This window comes from Papilio xuthus, unplaced genomic scaffold (assembly GCF_000836235.2).
Source record: "Papilio xuthus unplaced genomic scaffold, Pxut_1.1 DF825017.1, whole genome shotgun sequence".
Classification (NCBI taxonomy): domain Eukaryota; kingdom Metazoa; phylum Arthropoda; class Insecta; order Lepidoptera; family Papilionidae; genus Papilio; species Papilio xuthus.
In genome coordinates this window covers 650,429-677,522 of record NW_013533632.1, presented here as the reverse complement: position 1 = coordinate 677,522, position 27,094 = coordinate 650,429, and the positions used below count along the sequence as shown (strand labels likewise).

Genomic DNA, 27,094 nt, shown 5'->3' with positions numbered 1-27,094 from the left:
GAAATTTCGTAAACATGAACTGATTTCTTAGAAATAGAAGCAATCTTGTAATAAATTAAGTAAAAAAAAAGCTATCTTGAAATTTGTCTATTTGATTTTTGTGTCATTTACGTAGTTTTTAAAATGTAAACTACTGTATATAGTTGTTTTTACGTGAGAATTTTTGTAAACATTTAAACTTTCATATAATCAATTGCACTACAGCCTCTTTTTCCATAAAAAATGTTTTATGGCACATAATAATTAATATGACGAAACACGTGAGGCAATTTTAACTACTTTAATACGTATGTATAATAAGATTCAAACTTTATGTCGGCTCGTGATTAAGGAGTGCATGAATGCGCACTGGGTGAAATCGGCATATGGAAGGATAGCGCTCATGGCTATACTCCCCACACCTTAACACCACATCACAACTTAATGTCGGGTAGGATCGTAGTGAAGTGCTAGTTTTAACTTTATAAAATAATAGCGAGCATCTATAAAGCTTGTAGAGCGGTATACTTACAGTTGATTCTATTAGAACGCACGTAGATGGCGGCTAGGAAGGCGAGGAGGAACGCGATGGCCATTATAGAGATGACCACGCTGGCAACGATTAGACGCTTCTCCAACAGCGTCCTCCGAGCCCAAAACGAAGGCCTAAAAATAAATACAATCAATTAGTTACATATACGTGACTAAGAGCATCTTATTTCTTTTTTAAAATTATACATTGCTTACTTAATCTACACTAAGGCACTATATTATTAAGGCATTTAAGATTACATTTTAATCGTATATAAAGCCAGCAGGACAATTATCCTTACATTAACTCAACGTCCAAGAGTGAGGAGCCATAGACTAAAGAGAGAATTTAAAATAAAAAAAAACAAACGTTTGTATGCCTCTATGACTTTCTACAACACTGAATAGCTTTATTAATCTTTGGCAGGATGATGCAACAGGTTTAGATCCTAAATTTAAAAAAAAATGAACTTTGACAATAATTTTAGCGAGATGAATGGATATTACAGTTATTTACGAACAAAATTAATATAATGTTATTAGTATTAATGTAATTTAATATAGAGGCAGCGATGAAAGCAAATCTTTATTGTGAACACAAGTAAATTGCTTCTAAATTTCCAATTTGTAATGCTTATTGGATTTGCGCGTTGCTTCGATTCGTCTCAGAATTGTGGGGAGAGGGACGCACTCTGGCGACGTATATTCAAGATCAAAAACCGTGTTCAATAAATAATCGACCAGTTTCGATGACATCAATTTCTGACACAATTATAAAGTCAAATCAAAACATTGTGGTACTAGTAGGCCACGGCAGATGTTATCACACCTAACTGTATTTTAAAAACTTGTGTCATAGTTTATTTAAAAATAACAGTATTTTTTTTAATTCTAACCTCTTTACTGTTTGAAATATGTATATTGGTAATAAAGTTGCCAGCTATTCATTTCAAATGTAATCTAGTAGGTCAATATTTTGTACTCTAGAATTATAATAAACATAATTTTTCGCTTTACTAATATTATTAATATTCTTTATTTATTATTCGCTCGCTTGTCCACGCATTTCTCTTCTCGCCAGTTTGAACTCATTTTAAAATCATAACTTCATATCACGTCGTAAATAAACAATAAAATTATTAATATCATGGCTATTTCTTTAGCAAATCGAGCTTTTGTGTTTAAAATAAGTACAAAGATTATATACATTTGTAAGGTTTTAAATGGAAAAAATGACGTCACTTACAAAAATAGGATGCCATAAAATTTAGACTAAATTCAGGGTTCCATTTTCGCTTTGTTTACAAATCTCTGTGTTAAACACGAGTTAAAAGAACTTTATTAATTTTTACCTAAATCACGCGCGTTTTGGCGCAACGTCTACAAATAGAAATAACGTTTTGTTACCACAAGAACATTAATACACAACACATTACTCTGTTCACGCTCCGCGGCGTACGATAACGACATACAAATGCTATCACGCTTTTATACCTTATTTGAGTGAACAGATTTAATAACCTAATATAAATTACATCCCAAAATTGAGATTTTTCTGTTTAAAATTGAGTCACATATTTTAGTAGTGTGGTTATTATAAAAGGATAAAGACCAGGACAAACTTAGTTTGTAAGCGAATATAATTTCAATATTATGTATTTGCATTGAGAGCGTCGGTGGCTCAGCGGTAAAGCACTTGACTTGCAATCTGCAGGTCCTGGGTTCGACTCCCGCCATGTACCAATGTGTTTTTCGATTTCCGATTTACATATGTACACTTATCCGACGTTCTTACGGTGAAGGAAAATATCGTGATGCAACCTGCACATATCTGAGAAGTAATTCAAAGATATGTGTGAAGTCAACCAACCCGCACTTGGCCAGCGTGGTTTACTATAGCCTAATCATCCTTAACTTAGGATAGGCTCCGAGCCCCTCAGTGGGGATGTTTAGTGAGCTGATGATGATGATGATGATGTATTTGCATCAGTTTTTTGGCAATGGAAATCAATGGTTTACAAACTTTTTACGACCTTTTTTCTTTCAAGGAAGACACCATTCAGAACAAATAGTAATTTGATTGTTGATTTTGTGAAATGATACTTTTATTTTAACGTTTTTCTTAACGATTATTTGTTTTTATTTAGAGATTATGATTTAATTCGGCCGATGTGAGCCAAGCTTCAGGGTCTGGGTCGATGAACCATTGACGATGCAACTCTGGACTCGTTTCCATAGGGCCACTTTCTCTGACGGCATTTAGATATGCCCTTATCTCAACAGCTACTAGGAAAACAACAAATTGCCTTAAAATGCACGCCACGTTAAAAATTACTAGGAATTTAATTTGATATGGAGTTTTTAAAATTATTTATGCTTCAATATTCACTATATTTAATATATTATATTATATAAGATGGTTGTGAGTTTGCACTAATACTAAAAAGTTTATTTTTTACAGGTAAATCATAGGTCAGAGATGCCATCTAACAATGGTACCCCATTTCTTCTGCGCCCGAGTTTACATATTTTCCATTTCTCTTTCATGAATTTCGTAAGAAATTGTGGTTTATTTGACTTTGTGGAAGTTATAGATTCTGAATTGCTACTTGCTAATTGATACAGCTTGCGAACACCACTTCAATGATAGTCATACACTTTAAGAGAATTTATATGTATTGGAGCCAGTAGCAGCGTTAGGGTACGTAGCGACCACCTAGGGCACTGCGCTTAAGGGAGCTTCGCTGGCGCCAGAGTCGTTCGTAAAGTGGAGCCTTCGGTGCTTCGTAAGCTACCCTGTCGAAGGAAGATTTCCCCCGATACCAAAAAAGGGGGCGCCACAAAAATCTCGCCCAGGGCGCCGGAGATGTTATAACAGGCCCTGATTAGAGATGTCATATATTAATTATATACTTATGTATATGTAATCAGTGTTATCAAGAGACAATATTGTTACGGCTACGAGAAGACATTCTGTTTTTCCCATTTACTTAGTCATTTCTTTAAATATTGTAAAGGTCACGTTGGAGTAATGAGTAAGTTATCAAATTACTGAATTATTAATAATACATTGGTCAATATCAAGGGAATTTCCCAGTTGAGTATCATATGATGAATTATATTGAATTTGTGCATCAAAGGTGGGTAAACCACGAAACCACTTTTGATGACGAAGTTTTATGTCCTAAAAAACCGTTTGATATGAAGAGTATGAATAGGCACAATGGTGACAAAAAATAGCTAAATGGTCACTTCATTGCATCGATTTGAACTTTACATAGCACGGGGATTGATTCAAAGTGCAGAGTTTTTTTTAATAAAATTAATATCATGATGAATGCTACTACTTTACTAACGCTTTTACCCACAAGCCAAACTTTTAGAGTGCTTAATATTTAGTTTTTCTGTTTAATTACGTTGATGTACCATGTTAGTTAATAGATATTAATTTATAACAAAATAAATAAACCTTTTTAAAATTAGACTAGATAAAACTTTCTTTTAACTAAAACTACTCTGGTGAGGTATTCGTTTCGATCAATAAGTCGATTGATGGATACGAACCTATGACCACGTGATCGTTAGTCCGTATATATAATCAATTTGTAACTGGTTATTTTGAGATTATGTTAAAAAAAATGTTTTTGAAATTCTCGGTGTTTTGGATTTTACTTTTTATATTTGATGCTGGCTGTTTGTTTTCCTTTACGATAACGAAATATAGTTGACAGCCAAGTATCAATAGATTAAGATAAAAGCGGGCACGGACTTTACGGTACTCGGTGACCGGTTACGCTTAATCGTGAAGAATAACTTAAGGAATACACATCATAAGGCATTGAGTATCGAGTTCATTGAACCCGCTCGCCTCCTGGGTCAGAGCGGACCGTTAACGATATAGACAGGACACTTCGATGTAAATCTAATAAATATGTTCACACTTTTTTATAACGCTTGTGTTAATTTCATTCTCAAGGTCAATTAAGTGGGTGAGTAGATCTTAATCGGTATTAAAAACATTTTACGAGTTCCGACAAATCAGGTTTTTAATCATTATGAATAACCGTAACTGCTATTCATTATAGTATTTTTATAGATAACTACCTGTGTCCCGTGACTCCGTCCGCGCGGGTTTTTTTAAACTCTATCTAGTTTTTACTAGATAGTAGCCGATTGTTAGACGTACTGAATATGTATATAAAAATCAATCAAGCAGTTTCGGAGGAGTGTAGTAGCTATACGTGACAATATAATTTTATATATGAGATATCTAATTATAAAATCGTTGTTAACCATGTCTATCAAGTGTAACGGGTTACAATTTACTGGGACACAATTCACCTATCGAGACCATAGTATGTACCTAGTCAGTATAGCGCATACAAAACGGTACCGCACCGTAACTTGTGTTCTATATTTTTTGCGCGACAGCAAAAACTCTAATGTGGTCGCAAACCGGCCCTCTTGTGACATATGTACGTTAGTTTACCGTTATTTCTATACAAATGTTATAGAAAGCGCATTTTCACTTCTTTACATTTCTTTATATAAATGGTGGCAAATAAGTAAAAGGTTTATCTGGAATTAAATGATCGAGTGATCTGGAACGCGCTGAAAGATATCCGATACGTTAGTTTATGTAACCAACAAAAGCCGCTCTTCCTATCTATCTCCATTTACCTCCATTATGTGAACGGAATGAGAGCATTTTCTCTTTAAACCTCTTTTGTTTTTTGTAAAAAATGGAGTGACTGTTGTATGTTTTTCAGTTTCCATCGCCGGAAAACTTGTATATATAACATAAATTCTATTTATTCTCTTTAAATAAACAAAGTTGCACTGTATGCTTTGAACTAGCAATATGAAGCCCACTGCAAAAGCGAGATTTTATTAAGCTCCTGCAACGTCCTCTATTATTATTACAGTTTCGCATTCTGCGAGCTCCTGGAATAATAGCTTTTATCTGAACGAGATGAGGGAATACTGACAAGTTTTACTGTATTCGTTTGGTTTCATTTAATCTTCTCATCGTCTATTACATTTTCTATAAGCTAGATAAAGGTGCAAAAGCTGAGCGATTAGGGTGGCCATGATTTGTCCAGTTTTTAGTAACTAGGCATTTATGAATTACGACGAATCACGTGACAACTTGATGACGTCATCAACTGTATAACTTCATACGTCAAACATGATTTTTTTCTATGACATTATTTTGTAATGTTATCGTAAGGATTGAAAGTGATTAAATAAAATAAGTGTTTTTTTTTCTTTAAATTTAAATGTTAAAAGTGCAGAGTAGCCAGAGTTCACTTTAGTACTGCCCTTTTCCTCTAAATAGTCCTATACCACTGGGCATAATTTAATTTTGCTAATTTTGCTTCTAAAATCTATGTATATAAAAAATTATATATACAATAAACCGCTGAATGGATCTCGCTGTAACTTTGCATAGATGTAGAACATAGTCTGGAAGAACACAGGCTAATTATTATGTTTTATTTTAATTACGCGCGGACGGATTCGCGGGCGACAACTATTCTAAAAATAAATAGATCTAGTTTTTATTATTTCAGTTTTTCTAGTAATTAATATAAAAATATCTATATGTGAGTAAAAACATTATTATATTTAAAAAACATTATCGTGTGCGTGAGTGCAATGACGTATTCTATGCACACAAACACACAGACAAGGATACAAGTTAGTGCTATTAGTGGTCGGCTGCGGTTACGCAAGCAGCGCTAGGCACAAACCATGTAATGCTTACGAACAACCTGCTGGCTATTACTTAAGCATTGCAACTTATTTTACTTAATATTCCATACAATTCGTTATGAGACATTGGTGAGAAATTTTACGTTTTGTAAGGAAGATTTCAAACGAGGAAACAGATTACTCAAACTTGTGTAGGGCCACTGCAGGTCATAGCTCTTTCCTGATTCCTTCCACAAAATGCGGTTCTCCGCATCCAGCGAATTCTTGTCGTCTGCTCTAAGGCTAAGTTGTTTTTCAGACAGCATTCTTCCATATTGACCAACGCCTACAAGCTACGCGTTTCTTTTCTTTTTTTTGGACTGTATTCCAGAATTCTATCCATGATTATTCCTACCTACCCCCTGGCGTTACTAGCTATTGCAACAAGCTATTGAAATGGTGTCAAAAATTTTATTATCTTTGAAAAAAATATAAACCACAACACAATACCTAAAGGTTCTTCGTGCACTGTCAAATCCACGGTAATGGTTTTAAAATTGTCTCGTACAAGTTTACGGCGACATAAAAGATTCGTATAAATGTAGTGTAATGCTCGTAAACTGGTTTACAATCCAACGTAAACTAAATGGATTAATCAAACTCTTACATAACTACTTACTCTTACTTTCATTTCATAATACTACAGCAAATTAAATATGCTTTATCAATTTATTAATGACAAAAAAACAAGTTTTTCCTTATTCGTATTTTTCAATAGATCAATAAAATCGGTCACTATATAAGTTTTAATAAAATTTAATAATACTTTCGTTTATATTTTTGATTACTTCTCTTTGTCCGCGTGTTGCTGAGATAAAGCTGCAATAGTAACGCTAACAAAACCATAAAGGATTTTTTTTTAAACATGAAATAGTTAATACTCTTTTGCACACAATTTTTTAAATTACCTAATTCATTTTATAACCATCCTGTATATATACTAAGAGTCCGTGTTTTATACAAATCACCGATATTATTGTTACAAAACGGTTTCTATGTTTTTGTCAAAACAGTAGCTAAATAAAAATACTATCTTAAAAGTAGACTCGAGATCGTAATACCAATAAAACATTTTTATTTTAAATAGCCGCGGTGTTGAAACTCTGCCAGACTTTTATAGTTTCGAAGAGAACATAATAAAAAAGTGAATAAATATCATCGGCACACTAGCGCCGTTGTAGCCCGCCTAAAGTGCTTCGCGTATTATCTGTTTTCTAAAGGTATGTATGTGTTCATTGGCTAGCGTCGAACGCATCGTAGGCACAGCCCGCAACAAATTAAACAGATTTACCGATGTTATGGATCCACTGTACCCGGATTTTTTTTGTATAGCTACCAGTGTTTTCTTGTTGTGAGTTGACGTATTCTGTCACAACACAAGACGTGCAGCAGTTGGAGATGTCAGCGGCTAGCTGATTTGTGTGACGTCACTGGCACGCAACGCAATTTTTATTCATAAATGCCGGCTTATGCTGCGGGCGGAGCGGATGCTAGACGCAGAGCTATGTAAAATTACATATAGCAAACTAAACTAAAATCCATTGCGTGTCGTGCGTGCGGTGCATCTCGCGTGGACCAATGGATGCGTACCTTAAGTATTTCGTACTATAAAAACATTAAAATAATGTCATGCATTACATTATTAATTTCAATAATTTAAACTTACGCATATTCATGATTGTGTTCAGTCGTAGTCCAGTTTTGTAGCAGTAAACAAACATTTCAAATGAATAGAGAGACATTTGTAAAGTTTGAAGACAGCATCTACAGTAGAGATAGTTGTTCGAAGATAAAACAGATAGATAAACAAAACTTACTTGACGCTGTCCCTCATTGCAAAGCTTCGAGAGTTGTTGTATTCACCGCGCCCACTGCAACAACAAATTAATTAATTAATAATACTATCAATGTGGAAAGGAAATAAAATTCTTATATAGTACATATAAAATTCGAAAAACACATAAATGATGAGAAACCTAATACCACAAGTATCAGATTAAGATGGTGTATAACAAAGATTTGATTCAATAATTAACCAAGTCGGAAACCGTAACCTACTTGACTTCATCCTTAACATCCTGCGTTTGTATTAAGAGGAAGTAACACCCGCCCTTGACTACTCATTATCAGCTCCACAGTCATTTATTTACACAACCACAATTAACTACATACTATTTTTATAATGTACTAGCTGTCGCCAGCGATATCGTACGCGCGGAATTATAAAAATTCTTAATCAAGAGCCTATGTGTTCTTTCAGACTATGTTCTAAACGTATGCCAAATTTCATCGATTTGAAGATGCCTCCTAACAAAAATTCATCCAGACATTCGTATTTATATAATATTGATTTTTAAATTATATTTATTGTAAAAAAAATACTTTTTATAAAATATCCAACAAAATATTATGTTATGGTAACTATAAATAATTATACATTTTTTTGTTACATCGTTACAAAGTAACGAGATTCATACCAACTAAGAAAAGTATATATCTGACAATTGTACGAAACTTTATTTATGCACTAATAACATAGTGCCAAATGTATACTTTGTGTACGCGTAATGTAGTGGTAACGAGATATTTCCTACTTCGGCCGACTTCGCAACACTTCCGCGACTTGTAGTTACTACTGTTTCTTACATCCCGTCGCATCGTCGTCGCCAGTATTGTAGAAACTAGAAATATTTTCACACGCTTTTACAAACAGTTTATAACAAACTTATATCAGTACTAGCTGTCGCCAGCAACTCCGTCCGCGCGGTATTAAAAACATAATTAGTAGCCTATGCGTTCTTCCAGACTATGTTCTATATGTATGCCAAATTCCGTTGAAATCCGATCAGCCGTTCTGGAGATAACTTCTAACAAACATCCATCCATCCAAACATTCGCATTTACCATATAATATTAGTAAGATAGGTAATTTAAATATATCAAAGATTTTTATACTTTATACGTTTATTTGTTTGAGTACGCAATAACATTATGTTTGTATTATTTCAATGTAATTTGCGGTAATAACTCAATCTAACCGTAGACGTCTTACAATCAAGATGCTCTTGTGTAATATTATAAAGAAATAAATATAATATAATCATTGCTATAATCATTTCAAACCAGATCTTAATTAGAATATAATCTTACTAATATTATAAATCCAAATGTTTAGAAGGATGTTTGTTAGAAGGTATCTCAAGAACGGCTCAACGGATCTCGCTGAAGTTTGGCATATATATAGAACATAGTCTAGAAAAACACATAGGCTACTCATGAGTTTTTTTACTTCCGTGCGGAAGGAGTCGTGGGTGACAGCTAATTATATAATAAATGCGAATGTTTGGATGTATTGATCGATGGATGGATGTTTGTTAGAAGGTATCTCCTAAACGGCTGCATGTATTTTGCTGAAATTTGGCATAAACGTGGAACATAGTGAGGAAGAAGGCTACTAATTAAGTTATTATTTGAATTTGGCACGGATGAAGTCGCGGACGATAATTACAATGATAATTTTTCAATCGTAAAGTCGTGCACTTTTATTAAGCCCTGTGTATACTTGGGACAGCCTCACTATACTTGGGATCGCAACCGGATTATCTAGTAAACTAGATCTCCTTTCTACATAATTGTAGAGGAAGACCGGCAACTATGTGCATTGCAGAGCTAGCGCCCTCTTTGCAATCAAATGACTAGGAATCAGTAATTTGTATTTTAATTATTTTCATCATGGGAAAGTAAATCGATTTCGAAAGTTGTTTATGAATTTCATATCTTTTAATTTACTACTAAAATGTTGTTATATTTTTTTTTATAACAGAAGGTGGCAAACGAGCAGCGGGAACACCGAGGTGATCAACGATGCCCATGGACATCAGCAATACCAGAGGAACCGCAGATGCGTTGCCGGCCTTTGAGGTGGTGATAAGCTCGCTTCTTGAAGGACCCTAAGTCGTAGCGGTTTAAAAATACCGCCGAGGAAAGACCATTCCACATTTATAGTGCACGCTGATGTGCGAGGCAGGAAATTTCGCGCAAACCGTACGATTGTGGATTGCCAGCCATGGAACCGGGCGGTCTGTTATTTAGTTACTTTTAATAGTAACCGACGTAAATCAACGTTCACAGACTTACTCATTGGTATTTTGTATTTCTACTATGCAATGAAATACATGTTAATAGTGAGATATATTATTTAACATATCCATCTAAATTATAATATCAATAATAAGACATGTCAGAAAAACTATGTACAAACATTGGACGATTGGGCAGCAACGTTTGATACGTTTGGTACTAACGCATGTCACACACGTTAGGTTTTACATATTTCTAATTTGTGTGGATTGCATTACTCAAGCCCTTTTCATTATCAAGGTTGTTAGTCGAAGATTGAACATAATAAAGGTCGCATGTTCCCAACCCTGTGGTATAAATTCTTCGCGTGGTCACGAACATGGAATGCTTTTCTGTTTATTTGTTTATTTACGTAATATGTACAATTATAATTCTCACAATCTAATTGGAAAACCTTTGCGTGATGTCACACATAAATACGTTCACCACTATAACAGTTTTTTTTAAATTATATAATTGATTTAATGTAATAACTATAATTAAAAATACCTTAGTTAAGTTCGCCGTAAATGTAATTCAACTTACATTTCTGGTGAGTAAATTTCTTAAAATAATTTGTATGTAAATCGGTTTCTTGCAGTGAAATTTACATTGAAACGTATTGTCATCCTACACATACACTTTGAGAAAACAAAGACAAGAATATGTCTCCGTACACGTGTCACAGCAGTAGGAATTAATCGGTTTATTTAATAAAAAATCAGGACTATCCTGTAAGACTGATGGTTACCATGTCTAAGGCAGGTCGAGGCTAGTCCAGTTCTTTTGTGCGTGTTGAAATTAAACCATACCTATGATTGCTTATATATCCTTGATTTTATACATTGAATACTTGATTGAATACATATACTCTAAATGTAGTAAATTAGGTCGTGTCACGCGTGTGATCATCAGTAGGTTAGGATCTGGTAGGGGCGACATAAGGTGATCCACAGGCGTCAAAGTCGGATATAAAGGGGCGCCTTAAGTGGCCCCGAAAATCCTCTGTATGGAAGAATTCCTCCGATATCACAAAAAGAGGGCGCCGCAAAAATCTCGCTCATGGCGCCGGAAATGCTAAAATCGGTCCTGGTGACCAACATGATTGTGTTTGGGATATTATAATGTTATTCTTTTGACATACATAAATATAAAGAACTTCGAAAATAGTTAGCGAATTTTGATGAAAATTTCCTTTATCAACTTAGTCCGTGTAAAGTCGGGGTGGATCTAGTGTTTCAATTAAAAGTTACGGTACATAAAATAAGTTTTCGGGTTTTGTATAAAATTTAAATTAAGTTACATCGAACAGTCGATATTTGTATTAGTTAAGTTTGTTACTTTTGATTATTATATTCTTTATTTTCTCATGTTTACTTGGTTACCCCGGTATATTGTTTATACCTTGCTAGTATTGTTTTTCCGATGGCATTGTGAATAACTATAAATATTTAATATAATGCATTATTCGCCAACAGATGGGAAACAGAAAAACAATCACAAAACTCATTGCCAAATTACACATGACACCGCTTGAGACAATCATCAAAACAATACACGAAAATATAAACGTATAACAATAATTTAACTGAAATGCACAGACTTAAAGTTTGCTTGTTTATTAAACGTGTTATTGTACGCAGATTAACGCACCGTGGAATCGACCCGTAAGTGATAGAACAGCATTTAATATTCCACGTGTATCCAATAGTTGTAATGTGTAGTTGCAACATACTTTAAGTATTAGACGGTAAATTGCTACATCTACAAGATTCCGTAGAGACCGTAATTATGCTGTGCGTAACCACAAATTGATCTGTTTGATGACCAGTTCGCATATCATACGAGCCGCTTCTGCTAATATTTCCAGTTATTTCAATTACATTTATAGTTAGGTATTATAAAGAGAAAATATATAAGTTTCGATATAACCTTGGACAAAAATACTGCATTGTCTATGGCCTAGAATAAGACTATTGAGAAAGAATTGACTAATTTTGTCTCTGTCTTTTCAAAAGAGAATGAGAGGGATTAAAATGTACAGTAAGTGTAAATTTTTATTTAAAATAACATAATAACAAACATAAAAACAGACTTACGCGCAAATAACTTTACCCTGTTTGTCGATCGGATAATAAAAAGAACAAGGTTTTCAATTCGTTTTTATATTTATTCAACAAGATAAAATGATGGAAAATTGTTACTTGCATCCTCATGTCCTGTAGCTTTTACAATTATAGCGAAACCATTATAACAGTTTCGCATGTACGTTCATGTCGACCGGTTTGTATTGCGACTGAATCACACGTGTCATCTTAAAGCTAATTAAATAATGAACCCAATAAGTAATTCATAAAATTGATATGAATATTATTTCAACTAGCTATAGCCTGCGACTCCGTTCGCGCGGAATTAAAAAAAAATCTTAATTATTAAACTATGTGTTCTTCCAGACTATGTTCTACAAATAAACATCCATCCATACATCTAAACATTCGCATTTATAATATTAGGAAGAAATAAGACAGTAAGATCATGTATCAGTTCGAAATTTTTTTTTTTGAGAACGAAAAAGGAAAAGGCACCAAAATATATTATTATGAATTTCCTTAGTCGGTATAGTGGAATAGACTTAGGTTTTATAGTTAGATTAGGTTTAATATCCTAAGCACCTAGCCGTACAACCGCCTTGCTAACACACTGGTGTTTCCACTGAGGCAGCCGCTACTACAGATACGAAATAACGCGCGTCAGTTAACAAGCCGCTTAGTGGAAATAACCCCTTGCAATAGAGTTCACGTGGCATACTAATTGTATCAGTTTGTGACAGTCACGTCGCGGCATGCTTCAAGCTGACGGAAAACTTGCCAACGCGTGCCATTTTACAGCAACCAGTTTTTAAAAGAAAAAATGATAAACGATTTAACAGCTGCCCATAGACACTTCCAACATGTTGAAGTTGTCGTTGTCTATTAAATGGTAAGAGGAGGAGACGCACTATAAGGGGATACTTCCCTTTCCTCTGAATGTAACTTTCACTTTTTACAAAGTAGTCTATGCTAAGAAGTAAAGGTTGGGAAACCTTGGATTAGACCCTGTCAGTCCTAATTTTGATTCTTTTAATGAAGGTTACGTTATTACAGAACTAAATAAAAGCGAAATTTGTAGTAAATGAAACTATAAAAACAATAATTTTACGTAATGCTAACGAAAAAGTCTACTACGCACTACTCTACACTACGCTAAGGAGTCAGTCGGGTAAACATCGGTAGAGACGATTGATAAAATCCTTGAGAAAAGATTTATCAAGTTACATACATTTAATATATTTGCATTAAATTATATTAATACTTGAAGAAGATTGAGTACTTCTATTTCTAATACTTCAAGGGCAAGCAATCGAAAACGTCAGAAACAGAACGGGAAATTGATAAAAACATAACAAATGATAGCCAACCTCTGCTTCTAACACATTTTACTACCAATGGCCGTTTTACGATGATAGAATAGATTGCTTTTAGACATAGAAAACTTTTATGATGATACATTGATGTGGGATAAAACATTAGTCTAGATTTAAACACACTTTAGACATCGCTCCTACATCTGCTTAATAAACTAACTGTTTTATTCTACTAAAACAAGAATCATAAATGTCTCTAAAAGCTTGCAATGTCCTAAATTATTTCTAGATATCTCGATACTCTGTTCACATATAAAGTTAGGTTTTAATATAAAGCAATGCTTGCTTACATCGTGTCTTAACTTTCAAGTTAAATCTGCGTCTACAATTTTACCTTGTATGTTTTTATTTATCAAAATTTTAATGTTACAATATAAATACTTGTAAAGAATATGAACAAAAAAAATATAGGGAAAAATTTGTTTTCTTTATTTGAAAAAGTAAAACAAATAGGGGAAACTGAATCCCGCGACTTTCTTACTCGAAAATCGTACTGACAATTTATCTTCGTGTTAATATAATGAATCGATCATTTGGGATTTTATTTAGTGGTAGTAGACAATTATCTAACGATTCCCTATTCCCTATTGTATCTCTTTGTCATTAAAGTTTGCCAATTTACTTTTTTCCCGTATAGATGGCAGTGTTATATTCCAATCAAAAAGTTTAATATTGAATGTTCGCAATTCGCTACGAAACTTTTATTTGTATTAAATCTATGTATCCTTGTTATAAGCAATTTAATAATAAATACTTTTAATATATCTGCCGCCAAGTAATCCTTTCAAATCTCTAAAAAAAAGATATTATTTAACAAAATTACGAGTCATTTTCAACCTAACGATAGCAGTTTTGACGAATTTCGACGTCCTTTTGCTATCCATTAGGCAATAAGTAACAAGAGCCTATCGCTGGATCTTTAATTGTCCCTCTGGTGTATATATTGCGAAATAATTTTATAGGCCCTCTTCTGCCGCCTCGTGTAAAACTATGCCAAATGTGCCTATGTAGATATCACACATAGAAATGAAAATATCGTACTAAAATCCATTATCTATAAATACATGCGATATTCAAACCGCTTGTCTGTTTGACATCAGTGTACAGTTCCTCAAATACTTAGAATTTTAGATAGAAAGGTCCATTAAAAACTCATAACTCTATTCAAATCAAAGTAATAAACGTCATGTTTTCTTAACACAAAAACGCAAATTAGGTGTGAATTATAATTCGTGTGAATATTATTGACGACTCTTTGGAAGTTTTTGGTGATTGTTTGCATTATTTAAGTTCGACTTTATTATAATAAAGTAGAGCCCAACTGTTGGTGATAGATTTTTTAATTCAATTATTTCATTTGCCTTAAATTTATGTCCAATTTTAAGTTTTGGCTTTGACCATTCAATGTTTTTATCTTTCCTTTTACCTCTCTTATGTTTCGAAATTCGCATATTTTTTAATTTATCAATAAACAAACATAATCATATACTAAGTAATCATTAAAAAACAAAAAGAACATTATGATATTTGAACGCTAAGTATTCGTTAATTAACAACAAAGTTGTAAGAAGTAATTTACTAATCCTAGGTATAAATGTTCCTTGCTATCATTAAAAGACGTGCAAATATTTATTTTGATGACGTCACGTCGATCATAAGGATAATTCCAAGAAACAAAACAGAAAAACAAAAGCCAATGGAATTTTATATTAATTGTTAATGTTACCACCTTTATAAACAAATGTCGGTAAAACACCATTACATAAAAACATATTAAGATACGCTATTTTTATATCACAGGGTAACAAACGAGCGGTCACCTGAAATCGCTGAAATAGCATAGAGACCGTTGCCGATAGACATACGCAATTGCATATGCGTTGCCTGACTTTAATTGACGGAGATGCACAGAAAGAGCTTCATCATCATCAGCTCACTATACGTCCCCACCGAGGTGCTCGGAGCCTACTCTAAGTTAAGGGTGATTAGGCCATAGTCAACCACACTGGCCAAATGCGTTGGATAAATGTACAAATGTTAAATCGGAAATCGAAAAACACATTGGTACAAGGCGGGATTCGAACCCCGGACCTGCAGATTGCAAGTCCAATGCTTGACCCCTGAGCCAGCAACGCCAAAATCAGAAAGAGCTTATTTTCCATCAATTCAATTGTATTTATCTGTAGTCTTTGTATTGAACGTTCATCTCTCTGATGAAAACTTCTGATTGAAAGTCATTACATTTTTAATGTTACTAGGATTGACTTTATATTACAGTAAATAACTTTTTATCTAGAAAATACATCAGTTAATTTTAGAGAAATATATTTTACATTTCAGAATAGCGGAAATTCATGGAAAATGTAATTCCCGTAGCAAACTAGTGGCAACATTTCAAAGTTCGTTAGGTTGAGAGCATGTTGCCGGCGGGGATGAAATTTCTCACTAATCCTATCACTGGCTACGCTCCTGTGCACAATTTCGTAATAAAAATACATGTGATGACGTAGTAGAGGGCAATAACCTCGCGACCTAACTAACCTAGATTTTTCATATATTCACCTGGTTATCATAGAGATATAAAATGCAAAAGGATATTGTATTATTTGTTAAAAAAAAAACTAAAAAAACCCGATCGACTGGATAAAGAGATAAAGGAGGAATACGAATCGAATCCTCCCGTGTCAAAATATTAATTGTTAATGATACAGTAGGTGATAAAGGAATCAGTCACATGTCAAAACTTTTTTTTCTTTTTTTCGCTTCTCTTAGAACTAACTTTTTTCGCATTTAGGAATCACCTAGAGCAATATCTAGATGATTAGTGGCTGACAATAATTAGAAAATTGCGGACCCTAGAGACTTTTTTATACGATAGTAGCATTATCTACATTTTCAATCTTCATATGTTTGGGAATCATCATTCTTAAAAACAGAAATATTGTAAAATTAAGTCGCGCTCTGTTGCGCAGAAACGTGTTAATTTTTTGTAAACCAAAGGAAGAACGCGATCACCTGACTGTTTATTATTTTAGTCGATCAAAATCTAGCATCTATTTTATATGTGAAGATAAGTTAACTATACTAACTTATCAACTAAATAACGTAGTTATTAACATCTCTTCTACTAAAAACCTTAATAATGAGTAAGGAGTCTCATTATTTAGTCATTTTCGCGATTGCATTTTGTTTGCGATACAATTTTTAAATAGACGCTAAAGTATTAACTAAGACAAAGTTATTACTTAGGGCCGAACTTCATTCAGTATCGACAAGTACATTGGTCCGCGTATATTTGTACATTCGCGTTTATTTATTTAAGGCGTCGTGGTGACGCGACAAAGCTAATTGTTAACTTACACATTGCGTTTCTCATGATCGCTATGTTAACTTCATTTTTTTTTTATAGTTTCTACCAATATTTTGGATTTAGTTATATAAAGGAGCAATGCTAGTTGAATGTTTACTATCAAGGTTTATTTATCTGACTCTTAATTGTTGCCGTAATTGATTATTATTTGGTTATTAATTATTATAATAAGATTAGTTTTAATAATAGTAACAGCTCATAGTGAAAATATTATTATTATAGCTATGGGAAAGAGGTACACTTCATGACATAGGTATACTGTTTATTGTAAAATTTTCTTTTTTTTAATTTCCAAATGTGTCTTAAGTCCTATAGAACTTTGTACATTTATATACATTTTTAATTTTCAATGTTACATAAATAATTTATTAACGATTCTTTTGTTTCAGCTGTGGATTCTCACATTAATAATTTGTTGAAAATGAACATATCCAATTCAAACACGACACAACTCTTTCATTCTTTTCGATCCAAAGTCTATACAATTAAGTAAATAGAGTCACGTCGAATGCCGTACATGGCGGCCATTACCTTATTTTTTTTAGTTATGTTGTGAAAATGATGAAATAAAATGATATTGTAAAATAATTTAGATGTTATAAAACTGTTTTATCACAAATATATTCGAAGTTGTGAATTTACCCGTAAATTATAGTTTGTCTTTGCTTTATAACTTTGGAATCTGATATATTTATAAACTATCTGTTGCACGCGACTCCGTCCGCGCGGAATTAAAAAAATAATAACCTATGTGTTCTTTTCAACTATGTTCTACTTCTATACCAAATTTTAACCATGCAGCCGTCCTGAAGGTACATCCATACAACATCCATCCATCTAAACATTCGCATTTAAAATATTAGTAAGATATAGAGATTGAATGCATACATGCATGCAGCATACATTTTTATTTAAATTATGTATGACCGTGGCGCATTGTAACTGACAAGGATGGAAAATCGTAAGCCGCAAAAATACAAAATGGTTAGAATTTAATAATAAAAAAAATCATTTGTTCAACAACGAAGCTTATCAATTACATTAGTCAGAGAGAAATAAACATTTTTTTTTTATCGAACGCGGCAAAGTTATACAGATGGTTTGGACCAAATATAATTAAATATGGTCTTGCTCTTGCCCGCGACTTCATTTGCCCAGAATTAAAAGAACTTAATAACAAGCCTTTGACTTCTTTCATGCTATTTTCTACTTTTATGTCAAGTTTCAGCGAGATCCGTTCACACATTCTGGAGATACGTTCTAACAAACATCCATCCGCTTATGCATACATCCAAACATTCGCATTTATAATATTAGTAAGATTAAATCGATTTTAATGTAAGCGCGTGTATATTATAACTGAAAAACTGCAGATAGTTGGTTACCACGAAAGAATGAATTCAGTTTAGTTTTTTTCCTTTAAATTCGACATTCGTGGATACGATTATCGAATGACCTTGGATTCTAATTTTTCGTAATGTTGTTCATACTATTTGTCTATCTCACTCTAATTTATTTTAATGTAACACCGAATAAAGGAAAAGGCGAATAATACATTTAAATTACAAATCAAACTTACAGTATTGTATCGAAGCGACAAGTAGATGTGATATATTGTAGACATTTGTCTAGTGGCTAGCAAAGCGTGAAATACGACCAAAAAAGTTACATCTAATAACCCCATAAGGGACGTCGAGACTCTTTCGACAGGAGTCATATCATTATCATCAGCTCACTATACGTCCCCACCGAGGGGCTCGGAGCTTGCCCCAAGTTAAGGGTGATTAGGCCATAGTCAACCACGCTGGCCCAGTGCGGGTTGGTTGACTTCACACATATCTTTGAATTTCTTCTCAGATATGTGCAGTTTGCATCGCGATGTTTTCCTTCACCGTAAGAACGTCGGATAAATGTACATATTATATGTAAATCGGAGACATATACTCTAAACTCTAAACTCTAAAACTTTTGCCGACCTATCTTGTGTTTCTTTTTTCTATTTAATTTTATATTTACAATTTCTATGTCAAGGTAAAATGTTTCTTGTTGAAGTGTTTAATAATTTATTTATCAAATATTGCTTCAAGTTTTGCTTTTTTTGATCGCAACGAGGAAAACATATTTTCTTGCTTAATTTTAAGAAATAATCCCGGCATTTTTAAATTTATACTTTTGTAAACAGGAATAATTTAAATATAAACTGTATTTATAATTTTAAAAGTATTTAATTCGGTTTGTTTGCATATTATATCATAGTTAGAAAAATACAATGAAGTTCGCGTGGATATATATAATGTTCCATACTCAGAACAATATATAAAATGTAAGATAATGCTAAGCAATATTACTTATATCAAATTTATCTGTATGTTTAGTTTATATTTTTTGTCATTCGCGCTAACTCATAAGATCTGTTATTTTTTAAAACACAAAAAAAAAAGTTTTTTAAATTATAAAAAAAAATATTCGATTTATAGAGAAATTAAAAAAAAAAATAATATACGAAATAAAATAAATCGCGTTGCTTTTAAACTTACCTCATCGGGACATGTACGGGACAAAATGGGTCTCCTTTGTATAGAGGTTTGTGCCTTGACATCCGGGGAGCGTCCGGAATCTCTACGACTGAAACTCGCGCTGCAGCTGCCGTGGCTACCTCGATCGTCGTCGCTGAGCAACTGACTCTGGCGCCCTCCCCACTCACTCTTTTATACACTGCCCCGACTGAGGGCCGGCCGTTTTCCTTTTCCCCGTACTGCCCGACAGCCCGACAGCTAGCTTCCAAAGTATTTTCATTGTAAAATGGAAATTGAAAATTACTCAGTCAATTTAATTTTTAATATTGCAGCTCTCTTGTTATTAATTTTACTTTACTATGACTTACTTTTATATATATTATCAATGATAGTTATTTGTATATTTTTCTTTATATTGATGTATTGATGTTGTCAGACTTATTTGGTTAAAAATAAGTTCAAGTGTTAACTTATTTAAATTAGAATAGAAGTAATCTTACTTACTATGCTATACGTTAACTAGTCGTTTTTTCTTAAAGATGCGACGATAAAAAGATTAGAACCTGAGATGGTGGGTTCGAATCCGATGGCTATAGAATCTGAAAACATTTCGTACTTGCAACCTTCATAAGCACAAATTAATTATAATAATTGCATTCTTTGGAAAATGGAATTTCTTTTGTTTCTACGCGAGTTTGCATTGTGAATACAGTACAAAAACTAATATAGGAGTGACTTACAATCAGCAAGGCTTGTGACATACTCCTCAGAAGAATGAACAGGATCAAAGTGAACATAAGTAACCTGATTTTTTTTAAATAACTCTCATGATTAGTTGCATAAAATATTTATTAAAAATTGCTAATCAAACACGAATAGGCGCTTTACATTATATTTGCTTTATATATAAATAAATAAAATAAATAAATATTTAAAGTCAGATTCGTAAAATTTACAATTTACTCGCATAATTCCCGGTAGTGAGTTTAGAAATTGTTTACATTTCCAAATTTACTGGGAAACTCAGTTATTAATCGCCTTTCCATCCAAATGTAGGGAATATTCGGCACATGAATTCAACATGCAATTACCAATGCAACGGTAAGTACCTAAATGGGTTCGCAGAATTAATTAAATTTTGATCAATGCATTGTATTTTAGTTTAGTAGAAACAAAGCTGTAAATCTCACTAATATTATAAACGGGAATGTTTGGTTGGATGGATGTTTTTACAAAGTATCTCCAGGACGGCTGCATAGTTCTCTGGGAAAATTGACACTGGTGTAGAAAATAGTCTGGTAATATTAGAAAGAAACCTAATAATATTTCATCTTAGTTTAAATCAGATTAAGGTGGCTTTACTTACCTGCCAATGTAAAAAGCACTAAGTTGATTTCAGCACGCTAGAAACGAAGATTCCTTGAGAAAGAGAGATAAAATAACTTCGATGGAAATGTTGCGGATGCTGCGAGCTCTCGGCTGCGCTGTGCAAATCAAATTAGAGTAATGAACGGCCAACTTATCTTTTACTTAGTTTACTTATATCTCTACTAGCTATCGCCCGCGACTCCATCCGCGCTGTTGAAAGAAAACGTATGTAGGTAGCTTATGTGTTCTACCAGATTTTTTTTTACATCTGCGCCAAATTTCATCAAGATCCGATCCCGAGTTACATTCCAAGATCCATCCATCCTTCCAACCATCCATAATATTAGTAAGATATACTAACTCTTGCATATGCTATATACTTTAATAGATCCATACAAAATTGTTACTAATAATTTCGAAGTTCCAAACATCAACTTATGTATAATTAGAAAATAGATGAGAAAGAGAGAAATAATAAACAGTTTATCAACGTTATAAAATTCAAAGGAATGCATATTAAATGTTTCATCATTATCGACTCACTATACGACCCCATTGAAAAGTTTGGAGTCTACTTCAAGTTAAGGAAGACTAGACTTTAGTCAATTACGCTGTTCCAATGCGGATTGGTTGACATCACACATATCTTTGAATTTCTTCGCAGATATGTGCAGACTGCATAGTAATGTATGCATGTGTTCCTTCATCTTTACAACGTTAAATAAATGTTCATATAATACTCTAGAATCGAAAAACATGATAAATGCCGGGAATCGAACCTGGATGTATAGTCGGTCAAGCTCTTAACAATTGCACCACCGACTCTCGTCTATTTTGTGTTTGCCTGAATTGAAATAAAATCAATAGTATCAGGGTTTTGTTGGATCAACTAAATAAAATTAGATCCAGCTTAGTTTGGCTATTGTTAAATCGTAACTCAAACTATCTTGGAATAGGTCTATACAGATAAATATAATAAAATGTTGGATGTCTGTATGTTTGTCTATTTACCCATGTGTTCAAAAGTCCGAGAATGGGTAAGGTTACCTTAACCAAAACTTTTTTTTATATCATAAGGTGGCAAAAGAGCGAGCGGCTAATCGCTGAAATAGCAAGGTGACCGTTGCCCATAGACCCCTAATCAACCCTTAATCGACGGAGGAGAGGATGCACAGAAAGAAAATATTTTCCTTTCTCATGCATCCTCTCATCCGGAAAGTCCACTTCCATTGCCCATCCTTTCCTTATAAAAAGAATGGGAAGGGAAAAAGAACTAAATTAGGCCTCCGGGACGCTCACTCATTAGACGAAACGCGGAATTGCTTCCACTTCACGCCTGTCTTTTGTGTGATCGTGATATTTCACCGGGCGAGCCGGGCCAATTAGTTAACTTAATTGGGTAATCTCTGAAAGGCTGGGCTTACAATGAAAGGTGTAACGTTTTTTTTTCTTCCACGCTGACAAAGTCGCAGGCAATAGCTAGTGGTAAATAAATCTTTTGATAGTTTTATGAATAGGATCCGCTGTGATCTTATGATCAAAGGAGTTTGATCGTTCTCCCGTAAATATAATCCCATATCAATGAACTACTTTATGGGGATTCGAACGAGGGAGGCTCTCTTTCATTCCCCTAACACCCACCCCTTCTTAATTCATACAGAAAATTTTATTTATATTTTTAAGATAAGAAGCTTATACGATGTTGTAAAGTTTACTGAACCTGTTTTTTTTGGTAAATAATATTTTTTGGCACAGAAAAATAGATAAAATGAAAATGGATAAAAATGTAACCATACTAGTCATAAAAGCTATTTTAAAACAAATAAGTTACGGTAACCTTATTAATAATAACGGTTACAAATATTGTTATGTAGAACAGAAGCAACGGAGAAATACAAAACCAAAAAAAATATTTAAATCAAACAAATACATCGTTTAATCTCAATTATAAACTTGTTTTAAAATATTTAGAGACGCATGTTTATATATTCTAATTTATGCATTTCTGTCATATGAGATCGAGGTAGAAAAAATAATATAAAAACAAGAAAGGTGAATGAACCCAACGGCAGCTGATATTTGGAATGACCGCATCCAAACAATACAGGTCAAGGAACTTTGTCGAAGATAATGTTTGACATCTATACTTAACTACGCGAATTATTGTTTGTGAAGCCTTACTCGGGTGACAAATTTTTTACACGTTTTACTAATATTAAAATATGAGTGTTTGGATGCATGGCTGTATATGAATGTTTGTTAAAAGTTATCCCCAGAACTAGCTGATATTTGGTATAGATGTCGAACATAGTCTGAAAGAACACATAGGCTACTTACTTTATTTCCACGCGCACAAAGTCGAGGACGACAGCTAATAACGTCATAAAGTATATAGTGATAGAAAAATTCTAAAGCAAAACGTTAGAATAAGGACATAAATTCGAACCTAACTAGGACTTAACTGATTGGAGACACTATTCACTAGATGTGTTGGTGATGGATCTTCGTGCAACTTTTCTCGTCCTTGTATCTTCTCTCTCTCTGTGGGAATTTTTCCTCCCCAAGTCATCCCCGAGATATAATTCTGGCATTAATCAAAGCAGCAGGAGTCAGCAGTATTCCACACAAAAAACAACTCTTGCAGTAATCAGCAGCGTATAAGTTGATGTCTCTGCTAAAGTAGACGCATCTTTTGCTGCCGGACAGTTAAGATAACCAAGATTTGCAAGAAAAGGCTGCTATTCTTAGCACACAAATAGATTTACGAAGCGGGGCAACCGGCTGGTGACATGCGGTGTAGAAAAGAGTACGTAAAGCAATGGTCTTCACAATGATGACACGGCTAAATCGACACAGGTCAAACAATTCCTTAGTCACTATGTCCTAATTGTATGCAGATGTGCCAAGAATTCTTTATTGTTTTTTGTATAGGAGGGTTGATGCATTCAGTTGTATAACAGCATCTTAACTCACCAGTCATATCCAAAGGAGATGTTTGCAACTTAACCAGATCATTTTTGACTTGGTAAGTAAAGTTTTATTCGTATAACAAAATAATGATAGTTATACTGTTTAAAATATGACACCGTGATTGTCTTCAGTAACAAAAAAAAGATAGAAATAAGAGGGTTCATACCGAGGACTGATTTGGCTTTGATTTCCTTGTATCGTGGGTTTTGGGTTGAAACGATACAATTACTTTTAAATTTATTAATCTACTTAGATTATATATTAGTATATTATAAACTATTATATGTGTATTGCCATGTGCCACCTTAAAATGTGTAAATTAGGTCATCATGGAAACTTAGGTCATCGAGCAGGAGATTTAATTAGCTCGTAATATCTGCGCCTCTACTATTTCTATTGGAACTTTATATAGGAATCTTCCCGCGCTGTATTGTAAAAACAAAATTAGTAACTTATATGTCCTTCCTGACTATGCTCTACATCTATACCAAATTTCAGCTAGATCCATGCAGCCGTTTTCAAGATACCTTGTAACAAATATCCATCCAACTAAACTTTCGCATTTATAATATTATTATTCATTATTATAATAACTATTACTATCATTAATAACGAAACCCATTCAGTAGCGACTATGACACTCATTATTTACAATTATCGAACAATCCGATTGTTGACTGATTTCTGTTCTTTGTTTTGTTTTTTTTTCTCGATAACTTGACAAGAGTGGTATTGTGCGGTGGCAATGAGGTCACTGTGGGCGACTGGCCCAGCGGCGACCCCGAAGGAAATGCTGTGCCGCTGGTCATCGGAACAAATGAAACAACGCACCATTGTTCAAATTATCTACTCTTATCTATTGTTTAACATGTGACGTCATTTTTAATGTTAACATTGGTAGAGCCCGCTTTAACATCTTCGCACGAATTGTCCCGGCTCGCCCGGTGAAATACCACGACCACACAGAAGACAGGCGTCAAGTGCAAGCAATTCCGCGTACAGTCTGATGAGTGTGCGTCCCGCAGGCGTAATTTAATCCACTATCCCTTTCCGCGCTTTTCTCATAGGAAAAGAATGGGAAGTAGAAGTGGACTTTCCGGAGGAGAGGATGCAAGGAAGGGTAAAATGTTTTTATTCTGTGCATCCTCTCCTCCGTCGATTAAAGATAGGCAGCGCATATGCAATTGCGTATGTCTATGGGCAACGGTCACTTCGCTATTTCAGCGATTTCAGGTGGCCGCTCGCTCGTTTGCCACCTTATGTTATAAAAAAAATATTAGGAGAATTTCTTGGATTTTACTTAATAAGCTACGATTCAAAGTCAAATAATGATTTCGCTCGTAAAGTTTAAGTTATTAGACTTGTTTTGTCATAATTCGTCAAAATCTAATAGTGATAAACAAGTAAAAGTTATGCGTAGAGATGAGTAAGAATTTCCTTATCGAGAATACTAGGTTTGCGGAAGCGTACGTGATACGTGTGCCATTAATATGCCGCTAACATCCTGGCGACCAACTCGCGCAATGCCACATTACTCGTCCACACATAACACCTTTGATGTTTATTATTATTTTATAGCAAACATACGTTGTTCTAATTCAAACACTTACCATAGAAAAAGTGCACATCACGCAAAAACTCATATATCATACTATTATAATATTATAAATGCCAATGTTTAGTTGAATGGATGGTTGTTTAAAGGGATCTCTGCAACATAGTCTGGATGCATAAGCGAAGTTTTTTTTTAATACTGCGCGGATGAAGTCGCGGGCGACATTTAGGTTTAAAATATTTCTTGTAAAACGCGTTATTATTAAATTTATCATAAAACAACTGAAGCTGTGCAATATTGTGATGGCGGAGAGGTAAGGAATTTCACGTTCGTCAGAATAATTAATTTCAACAATGAATCTAAACAAGGTATACACTTGGTATGCAGGACTGACAATCTTCAACTCTTGGAATTAAATATTTTATAAATGAAATATCCATCCATGGAAGTCCATCTTAAGCAAGCAAGAATCAATAATTTTGAAATTTCTCTAAAATGGCGTCTTCTAAGTCACTTTCGGGTCCTTGGGTATGAGCAACAGATGGGAGTTTCATTTACTGATGTTCAAAAGAAGTATATAAACATTTTAATAATTGCATTTAATATAATCTTTATGATAATCTTGAATAAGAGAACAAAACATTGGCAGCGAGCCATAGATTTTTCTTACTACAATGTGCTGAGATAGCTTCCTTGGTGACGGCAAGGAATTTACTTCTCTGTTGCTAAACGCATCAATACTTACGACTTACGATTAGTGTCTTCGTAGAATATTGTCTTGTTAAAGAGTGTTGGAAAGATATGTAAAGCAGTAAATTATTCGTTAGAGATAGAGGGACTTCGTTAAGGGTGCAAGATAGAGAAGTGAGTGATAGAGTGTGAATTGGAAGACGAAAGCCTGTTATGTCGAATATAATTGAAAGTGTTATCTTACTAATGGATGGATGGATGTTTGTTTGACGGAATCACCAGAACGGTTGCATAAATCTCGCTGAAATTTGGCATAGATGTAGAAGACAGTTTGGAAAATTTCGCTCGTACGAAGTCGCGGGCGACAGATAGTTTTATACTTGTTAATTTATTATTATTGTTTACCTATAACAATTATAGTTCCCCCAGGGTAAGCATTCCATTTGTAGGCCCGTATATGTATATCACGCGTTTTATTCACAAAAGTTATCAAGCGACATTCTTACAGCTCAAATGCATCGACATAAATGCCGTAAAGATTGCTACTGGTTATGAATATTTATTATTGTTAGTTTAATTTTGTATTGAGCATAGCATGATGCGACAAAACTCTACTTTATACTGAGATTAGGCGTCGCCCGCGGCTACGTCCGCGCGAAATTATGTGTTCTTCCAGGCTAAGTTTGACATATAAGCATGTATGCCTTAATTTCATCGAGATCCGTTCAGCCATTCTGGAGATACCTTCAAACATATACCCATCTATCCATCTTAACATT

General features: G+C 33.9%; 1 protein-coding gene across 1 annotated transcript in view; it reads right to left on the bottom strand.

The window, feature by feature from the left end:
• The window catches only part of Nep2 (M13 family metallopeptidase neprilysin 2), a 35,181-nt gene extending 15,283 nt beyond the window's left edge, over nt 1-19,898 (bottom strand). The window contains exons 1-3 of the mRNA XM_013324037.1: nt 19,754-19,898; nt 8,082-8,135; nt 512-645 (exon numbers count right to left, since the gene is read on the bottom strand). Coding sequence (XP_013179491.1) covers nt 512-645; nt 8,082-8,135; nt 19,754-19,815 — 250 coding nt within the window. The 5' untranslated portion in view covers nt 19,816-19,898. The remainder of the gene's footprint in view (nt 1-511; nt 646-8,081; nt 8,136-19,753) is intronic.
• Nucleotides 19,899-27,094: the final 7,196 nt, after the last annotated feature.